We start from the raw sequence: 10,099 nt of genomic DNA, 5'->3' as shown, positions 1-10,099 counted from the left end.
GGTGCCATTTTTCATATTTGAACCAGGGTTATATCAGTATATGATCCAAAAGCAGTTCTATTAGGGATTAAGAGCACGTTTGGTTGATAGGAAACGGTTGAAATTCAAACAAAAAGGATTCCAATCCCCTCGCGTGTTTGGTTCAACTTTAAAGAAGGAAATTGAATCCTAAATGAGAAACCATTCCTTCGTATAGAGAAAAATACCTTCCTTCAACAAAATGATGGAAATAATTGCATACCATCAAGGAAAGTGAAACATCACCATTATACCCCTTTTATTTTAAAAAAACCATTCTAAAAAAGAAAACTCTATTTCACATATTCATCAAAATCAAATTGCAGCCGACACACACTCAACTCGTCTTCTCATTTGTTCGTCAAAATCGAATTGCAGCCGACAACATACTTAACTCATCTTCTCCATCTCTTCACCAGGTATTTGCATCACTACAACTATCGATCTAAATCTCATTCTCTCTCTCTCTCCACGTAAATTACTGTGAAATTGATGGTGTTTATCTTCCTGAAAATCGGTTGAACCTCTTTTTTTGTTGTGAAAATCCATATATATGAAAATCGAGTATGTAAAAGTTGAAATTGTGCCATTTATCTTTCCTGAAAATCAATTTTAGTGAAAACCGGATTTGTTATTTATCAAATTTATGTTAGGATCGATTCTAAAAAACGTTGTGTTACCGCTGAAGATCCGGTAGACGTACCTACAGGTATATCATATTATAATGTTGGTAAATAGGTTCATAAAGAAGAGATTAGATGGAAAAGACCGAGCTCAAGGAAATAGAGCTAGAGATCTCATTGAGATAGAGCAAGATGTGAACTTAGAATAAGAAATGCAAGTCGGATGATGATTTCCTTGAATTTGAGGAAATTAACCATAATACAACTGTGCAAAATGAGGGAAACTTCACCAAGTGTTCTCTTTAATAGGAGGAAACGTCGTACCAATGATGTGTTCTATAATACGGTTGGTTGAATTACCGAAAGTCTTAAAGTGAGAAGATCCCTCCAGAGATTTTGAAGATAAATTCATTAACTCAAGTCTAGAAGTTCAAAGCTTTGACAAAGATAAGAAATGATCCTATAAACGTAACAAACGGTTGGCAAAATGAAGAAGGCGATAGAGAGGCTTGGGTCAAGTACATTTTGGAATGGTAGTATTATTAATTAGGATGTTAATTCGTATTTTGGATGTTTTATGTTTTTTTGGGATGTTTCTTAGGATGTTGCTTGGTATTTTGGATTTGTAAGTTTTTGGTATCTTCGATAGGGATGTATCGAAATATTGTTATGCTTTTTGGTAACGTTATTATGATGCAAAGTGGAATGACCGTAAGTTATAATGTTTATTAACATAATTTTTGTAATATGTTGACATGAATGTTCAATCTATAAATTAAAATTTTACTATTTTAATAATTTATATAAGGGAAATCTCCAATAAAGTCCTAAAATTTTGGCCCGGTTTACGTTTCAGTCCTAAACTAATTTTTGTTTATGAAAAAGTCCTAAAAATCGGCAAAAGTATGCATTTTGACCCCTTTTGACCGGTTGGAACCGGCAACAAATTAATTTGGGACTATTTCATAAACTAACCTAAAATATTGGGACTATTTCACAAAATTACCTAAAATATTGGGATTTTTTCTGCAAAAAAATATTAGGACTTTTCTGCAAACAAAAACTTATTATTATTATTATTATTATTATTATTATTATTATTATTATTATTATTATTATTATTATTATTATTATAAACAAGTATACAAATTTTTAAATTCATTATTATTAATATTTTTAATAATACATATAAATACACTTAAATAAAAATATATTAAAGAAATTATTTAAAGGTGAAGGTGGTGGTGATGGTAATGCTTTAAGCATTGAAATCAGTGCTTGTATGTCCTCACTTTGTATATAATCATTTCACATTTCTTATTATTGTTTTCAATTCAAAATATTAATACTTAACAATTTAAAAGAAGTTGCCTATTTGTAAAATTATGTATAAATAGTTTAAGATAAAAGAATTTCTCACTTTATATATAAAATTTCTTAAGGTAGAATGATTTCTTTTCAAATCCAATAGATCCACAATAAATATTTACATTGGTGGCCCATATCAAAATTCGAAAATATTAATTAAAATATCTTATTTAATAGAAAGTAATATGATTTATTTTGCTTTATCACACTATATCTGTCATGTTTCCAAAAAAAACACAAGGATAAAGTAATGAAAATGAGCAACACACATGTTGGTAATTCAAAAATACTTACACACAAGACATACACGCATATCACATGCTCACTATTTGTAAACAATTTAAAAAATCAGTAGCTTCTTTTAAATTGTTAAATGTTAATATTCTGAATTAAAAACAATAATAACAAATGTGAAATGAGCATATACAAAGTCAGAATATACAAACATACATTCATGATTTCAAAGCTTAAAGCATTACCATCCGCTCAATCTTCACCTTTATAAAATGTCTTTAATATTTTTTTTAATTTAAATGTATCTATATGTATTATTAATAATATTAATAATAACAAATTTTAAAAATAGTATACTTATTATATTTTTAATATAATAATAATAAGGTTTTCGTTTGCAGAAAAACCATAATATTTTTTGTTTTTGTAGAAAAGTCCCAATATTTTGGGTCAATTTATGAAATAGTCTTAAATTAATTTGTTACCGGTTCCAACCAGTCAAAAATGATTAAAATGCAAATTTTTGCCGGTTTTTGGGACTTTTTCGTAAACAAAAATTAGTTTAGGACTAAAACATAAACCGGACTAAAATTTTAGGATTTTATTGAAGATTTTCTTATATATATATATATATATATATATATATATATATATATATATACACACACACACACACACAAAACTTTTATAACTCAGATTCAATTTGATTTTATCGGTTTTTATATTTTCTAAAATCGAAACCAAACCCAATATTTTGGTTTGAAAAAAAACTCAAACCCAAATCATCGGCATCTATTTTGATTTCGATTTTTGGGTTCAATTTTTCTCATCGATACGAATTTTCATTCTCCTAAGACTAAGACTAAGGCCATCGCAATCTCTTATGTGTGATTATCGGCTAAAAGCATAAATCAAAGGTATCCTCGTCTTCTATGCAATGTGCCATTATTTCTTGATTTTTCATTTTATCGGCTTGGATTTAAGTTACCGTCTTATGACTCTTGTTCACATACCTCCTTATTGTATTATGTATGTAATATGTATGCTATATGCTGTGTTGTCCACGTCGCTCACAGCTTACACCATAACATCTTATTTCAGTAAGTACTTAATTTTATTTTAAAAAGGTAGACGTAGTTACGGAAAGGGAAAAAGATTTGTCAGGGTAATTACTTTTTTCGTTTTGTTCACGTTTAGACAATTTTTTTTGTACACATTTAATAATTTATTTTGTTAAACGTGTTCACATATTACTATTATCACCTGCTATAGCAGATGAAAATTGTAATATGTAAACACATTTAACAAGTTAACTGATCAAATGTGTAAAAAAAATGAAAGTTGTCTAAATCTAATTTTTTTATACAAATTTATTAAAACCTCATATAATTTCTAACAACATTTTTATGATATATTTTTTTTCATATAGATTTTTTTTCTAAAGCTGGAGGGAGTGGTTCGCCAGCCATACTCGCCTACGCTCACTAAGGGTGTTAAGTCCACTCCTCACAAAAGTGTTAAGCTTCTTGCCATAAGAAAGTCACCAACTTGCTAGCCATAGGAAAGAGAAAAAGGTTGGAATATGAAGGCCACTCATTGGTTTCATTTTTTCCTTTTCTTTTTTTTTCTTTTCTTTTTCAAAATAAAAATAATATAAGGTTAGGTGTTACAACTTCCTACATTTTTGCTACCATTCTCTTCATTCTACATATCAAAAAAATCTTATATGGTTTTAAAATATCCTATGTGGCAACATGCTAAACATGTTACTATTCTTTCTAACCTAATACAATGTTTTAAACTTTTATTATAAAATTTTTAACATTTTTTATGTTTTCATATAATTTTAATACAATTGCTTTTAAACAAAATATTTTATAAATGTTTTAAAATTTTCTTATAAGTTTTAGTTTTTTTTTTTTTTTTTTTTAAATTTCATACAGTTGTTTTATAACTTTATACAATTATTTCTAAGTTTTCTGTGCAACATTTTTAAAATGATTAACTTTATACAATTATTTCTAAACTTTCTTTTGCAACATTTTTAAAGTGATTTACAAATTTTGTATGGCAATTTAATACTCTCTTTTACAACATGTTTAAAACGTTCAATTAAAAAATTAAAAGTTTATAAACTTCTAATTAAAAAGTATTAAGAAGTTATAAAAATTTAAAACATTTACATTATATAGATTTTTTTTATGTTTTTTTATTTGATACTTGGTACTTTTATTTTTATTTTTTTAAAAAGACATCCATAGTTATTGTTAGATATTTAATTTATTTAATTGTATTGTTAGATTCCATTCCCTTTAAGAGTATTATATATGCTTAAAAACACAAGATAAAATATAAGTGGCTAATTAATTTTTTTTAAAGACAAAAACATATTTATTAATTAAAAAATAAAGTTTCAAATTAATCAATATCTAATTGCTAACTTCGTTCTATATTTATTGTCTAATTTTGACTTTTGAATTATTTATTTTTCAACTTTGATTTTAAATAATTTTGTTTTAGATATATAATAGTTAATGCAAAATATAGGAATACATTGTCTTTTAATCTTTTTTTCATTGTTGTAAGTCAAGTAATACATAACACGAATAAAAATATTTAAGGTTAATGTTGATGAATTAAGAAATCAAAAGTCAAAAGTAGACAATAATTATTGGACGGATGAAATAATATTTAGGATATTATGGATACTTTGAAAGTAACATTTGAAAAAAAAATACAAACAAATAAAAAATAAAATCGCTATTTGAATTATGAAGTGTGACGAAAATGAATTATCAAGGCAATTAACTTTTCGTTTGTTCACATTTAAACAATTTTTTTTTGTATACATTTGACCATTTAACTTTTTAAATGTGTTTGCATATTATAATTGTCACCTACTATAGCAGATGACAATGATAATATATAAACAAATATAAGTTATTTTTGTTCTAACCAACCATTTAGTTAATTTTAATTTGAAACAAAAACTATGATAGAGCGTGTTTGACACATAACGTTTGAAAGTTTCTAGTTTCTAGCTTTTGATAAAACGTTTCGTTTTGATTAGAAAGTCTTGTTCAACACTACAAACTTCTAACGTTTAATTTAAACAAAATGCTCTAGATCCAAATGGTAATTCATGTAGTGTTTAACAAAATACTACAAACTACAAATTACCCGTTACCAGTTAATTTTACCGAACACATTATAGTTGCATAAATACCAAATGCACAGTAACAAAAAGTGTAAAGAGATATTAATAATAATATTATAATAAGTCCCCCGAAATACACAAAAAAAACATCGTCCTCAAAAGAATCCCAACTAAATTCACTTCAAAATACAATGAATCAAAATATATGAATATCCGTCATAGATGATGACTGTAGAAGATTTAGAAAATATACATCTCTCTAGATCAACGAGTACACAAGAGCACATCCAAAAACCAAGCTTCCAACCATCGATCCCATCTTCTCAACTCCACTCTACAATTACACGAATCCCACAAATTAATACCAGAGGTAGTAGTAACACAATGCATACGGAGCTAAAATGTTATATACTAATACTACAACTCAAAAGTATAATGTCATGTACAAGGACTCAATAATGTAATAATTCGTTTACAAATAAATACAATGTATTGTTGCATAATTAGGGATGACAAAAATACCAAAAATCTATGGAAAACCCGAACCTAAAACTTTTGGGACGAGTAAGTAGCTATGGTTTCAGGTTGGGAATGGTTATGATCTTAAAGTTAAAATTGAAATTATTAAATAATTCATGTTGTTATTTAAAATGCCAATTTGTTTCACTAAAGTCAAACAAAAATGATCATAATATATTGCTATTATTAATAGACTTAATAATATTAATACTTTTATTGCTTCATGGAAGTAATTAAAATATTTACCAATTGAATTTTCATGGAAAAAGGAAAAATGTGGCAACTACAATCCTTGATTAATGGTATTGAGGTTGAGTGTTGATCTCAATGGATCACGTGACTCCCATCATTCACTTTACCTTAAGAAACCAAACCTGCTTCTACTTTTACCTAACTTTACATACTCTACCCGACCCCATCAGATCTAACCGCAGCTTAATGCTAAATTATTCTTGCATCAGATCTGTAACAATAAAAATGTAAATGGAGTAAGGTGAGAAGTAAGTACCACGTCAGTTGCTGATGGTGCCGGAGATACACCGGTGGTGGTGACAGCCGGAGAAGGTGCTCCAGTAGGTGGTGCTGGTGGGCTCGAAGTTAAGGGAGATGGTGCAGCCGATGGAGTCACGACTGGGGAAGAGACTGGGACGGGAGCTGGTGGTTGTGAAGCTGCAGGAGGAGGAGTGGCTGCTGGTGGTGGTGAAGCAACAGGAGGGGGAGTGGCTACTGGAGGTGGAGTGGCGACAGGTGGTGGTGAGCTGACTGGCGGAGGAGTGGAGACAGGTGGGGATGCGACGGTTGGTGGTGGAGTGGTGGTGGTTGGGGAGGTGGTGGGGGAGGAGGAAGGTGATTGAGCGGCGACGGAGGAGAAGATAATGCAGATGAGGGCAGTGAGGAGGGCAGCGTTGCGATCCATGATTGATTAATTTAAAGCTTGGAATTGGATTTTGGATGAAGGACAAGAAGAATGTGTTATGTGTGTGAGTGATGGTGAGAGAGGAAGAGGTTTCTGGTTTATTATATAGCGGACTTGTATGAGGTATATCCGGTGCGGTGGGGTCGTTTGTATCATATGCATTGAGCCTTCCTAATAATCACCCTCCAATATCACAAACATTTAACTCTCTTACTTTAGAAATGAAGTATATTGTTTTTTACATGGAAATGTGTTTTGATGAGGTATAATGACTTATAAGTGTAATATGGTACAGGTTTTGTGTTATTTAATATAGTACAGGTTTTGTGTTATTTTTTACGTACATATTATTATTATTAAATTTGTTTGGATTGTCATATTAAATTCTTATGATCGATTAATGATGTAATATGAATAATTCAAACAAGTTCAATGATAAAAGTTGTAAAAAATCAGGTTTATTTACCTTTTTTACTAATTTTTTCAAAAAGTTTATTTTTCTTATATCTAAAAGTAGTTTTTATAAGATCTGTTGCTTTTACAAAATATTTTTTAAGTTTTTATCTTTTCCTAAAAGTTAAAAGATGTTTCAAAAGATAAAACAAACACCCCTTAAATATGAATAAAACCTAAACTATATTATTTTTGTAAGTTATTAACTCTTTTTATAATAGTTCATATCATTAGAGAAATGGTTTGATCTTTTGAGGATCGATCTTGATGTTTGTTTGATGAGTTTACATGGTATTACGTAGTTGTTCAGATAAATGTTGACTAAGCCAATGGTGCTTAGTTGGAACTAGGATGAGTAACCGGTCCGAACCGAAACCAATTTAGACGAATAATTAGAACCGATAACTAGACTAGTTAGGCTATACCGGTTCGTGTGTAGGTGTTAGTTTTCGGTTAAACACTTGGTTGTAATCGACACATGTTCTTATGCAGTTGATACAACTAGTTAAGGATTCGAGCCAAAATGATTAAAATAATACAAAATCAACCAACAAAAATTACCCCAATATATAAACAAATAGGGTGTTTATATAATCTAAAATGAAAACCCAATACTAAAATAATATAAATCAACATGTAACCAAATAATGTGTTTATATAGTCTAAACTGAAATACACACATCATACTACGTGTTGAAAAAGTTCATGACATTCCAACATCAAACGAAGAATTTATGACCGTTTAAATAAAATGAAAGATTGAGTAGGCTCGGGTTCAAACTGAAACACCTCTCATACAATATACTCGAAATATGGTTCAATGGCAACATAGAAGATGACTGGAGTTGTCACGTCATAAGGATGTATTGTGAACAATCCAAATAAGTTTATAAGGATGTAATGTGAACAATCTAAACAAGTTCAATGATAATATATGGACAAAAAAACTTAAAGGACTAAATGTGAACACAATCTAAACTATATAACCTACATCAACGAGTTATAACGATATAATATGAAGAGTCCAAACAAATTCAATGATAATATATATTGACAAAAAATAATTAAAATAATTAAATATGAACATAACCTAAATTATAAATGTTACCCTTATAAGTCATTATCAATTTCACGAAAGAAACTACAGTGTTTGTCTTCGAAAGAAGAACATATATATTTAAGAGTGCACATTGTTTATCTCAATCTTATAGTTATTGTCCAAGTTTTTAGAAATTGATGTCACTTGTCATTATGTTTAAAAAAAACATGAGTTTTATTCTCTTTTAAGTACCATCAACATTGTTCTGTTAAATCATCTCTAATAAATGAAAGTTTTTTTTTTTTTTTTTTTTTTTTTTTTTTTTTTTTTTTTGTCATATTCTCAAAGCTTTTGCCACATATAATTATATGAGATTTTATAATTATTTAAATTCCACATATCATTATGTGGTATCTTTATTTTTTTTATTAATCAATAATCAATTCCACTAAGTAATGAGTCTACTGTTATATATGTAAACTATTCATTCTATTTAAATGTTTATTAATTTACAAATATATTTGAGTTCAAATGAATGTTCTAATGACACAATTAATATCGTGTATTTGATTATATATTTGAATTGAAAACATAGCTTTAATTTACAAATATAAATAAATATGTATGTATAATACATCTCTATTTCTATCCTAATAAATGAAAAAAACACCATCTTCAAAGAAGTATTTGAAAATTTTGATTCATAACAACTAATTACAATATGTCAATAAATTTTTTTGTTAGTATAGAATCAATAACTACTTATTCATCATTTCGTTTGTAATTATTTCGAAAGTTAATTTGAAAATATTTAATGTTTACACCTTTATTTTCAACATCATTATTTAAAATATGCCAATAGTTTTTTATTAGTATAGATTGAATTACTTATTTATTATATCATTCGCATATATATATATATATATATATATATATATATATATATATATATATATATATATATATATATATAAAAGTATTTTTTTTAAATCTTTAATATTTATACATTGATAATAAACTTTTATTTTTAATAAACTCATGTAATACACACGTCTCACACCTAGTACATAAAAAACATGTTTTTACCCTTATATTGATCCATTATTTGTTTTAAGTATTACCATATTTATTTGTTTTTTGTAAGCCTTTTTTTAATATTTATGTTATTAGTGTTGGGTTTTAAGCATAACCACATCCTATGGTGTACATGCAACCCTAATTGCTTTGGATCTAGGTTTTTCTGGTTTAAACATACAACTGTTAATACCAAAGCAATAACCCTATGACTAGCATATACAATTCGAAATTGACATATGATTAGGGTTAGAAACTTTACCTCTCTTGTTATGTAGCAATAACAAGTTTAATCCTTCTTGATCTTGACTTCTGAAAGCCTAGTGCCCCAAGTGTTGCACCTCTAATGGAGTCACAAACACCCAATGCAATTAAAGACTTGGAGAGGGAAGGATTTTGCCTAGGGTTTCTCTTAGAAGCTTGCATTAGCCAAAAATCCTTAACCATGGGGCCTATTTATACTTGTGGCTACTAGGGTTTTAGGTGTAAACCCTAAATGACTACTTAGGCCCTAAACAATCAAATGAACCCTTCTAAAAGGCCCCTTAGACAAATTCCTTATAGGCTTCCCATAGAATTTGTCCATCCCTTATATAAGGAGTCCACATCGCAAATTACAACTATCAAATAATTGCAATATCAGTCCCCAAGTATTTAATCAGTCTCTTTTGATCACCAAATGAGTTCCAAATTAATTT

The 10,099-nt window shown here is 28.4% G+C and overlaps 1 protein-coding gene across 1 annotated transcript; it reads right to left on the bottom strand.

Annotated features, from left to right (window-relative positions):
- Positions 1–5,492: 5,492 nt before the first annotated feature.
- On the bottom strand, positions 5,493–6,929 carry LOC145047358 (uncharacterized). The gene is made up of 2 exons (XM_078995611.1): positions 6,428–6,929; positions 5,493–5,734 (listed from the first exon to the last, which is right to left on the bottom strand). The coding sequence occupies exons 1-2, from the start codon at positions 6,833–6,835 to the stop codon at positions 5,660–5,662; spliced, it is 483 nt and encodes a 160-aa protein (XP_078851737.1). The 5' UTR covers positions 6,836–6,929; the 3' UTR covers positions 5,493–5,659.
- Positions 6,930–10,099: the final 3,170 nt, after the last annotated feature.

Source organism: Lactuca saligna, chromosome 5 (assembly GCF_052625555.1).
Source record: "Lactuca saligna cultivar CGN05327 chromosome 5, ASM5262555v1, whole genome shotgun sequence".
Classification (NCBI taxonomy): domain Eukaryota; kingdom Viridiplantae; phylum Streptophyta; class Magnoliopsida; order Asterales; family Asteraceae; genus Lactuca; species Lactuca saligna.
This window is presented reverse-complemented; position numbering and strand designations above follow the sequence as displayed.

Coding starts and splice junctions, on each gene's coding strand:
- LOC145047358 (XM_078995611.1), bottom strand. CDS start 6,835: ATGGATCGCAACGCTGCCCTCCTCACTGCCCTCATCTGCATTATCTTC. Junction 5,735..6,427: donor CACCATCAGCAACTGACGTG/GTACTTACTTCT, acceptor GTGTAATTGTAG/AGTGGAGTTGAGAAGATGGG.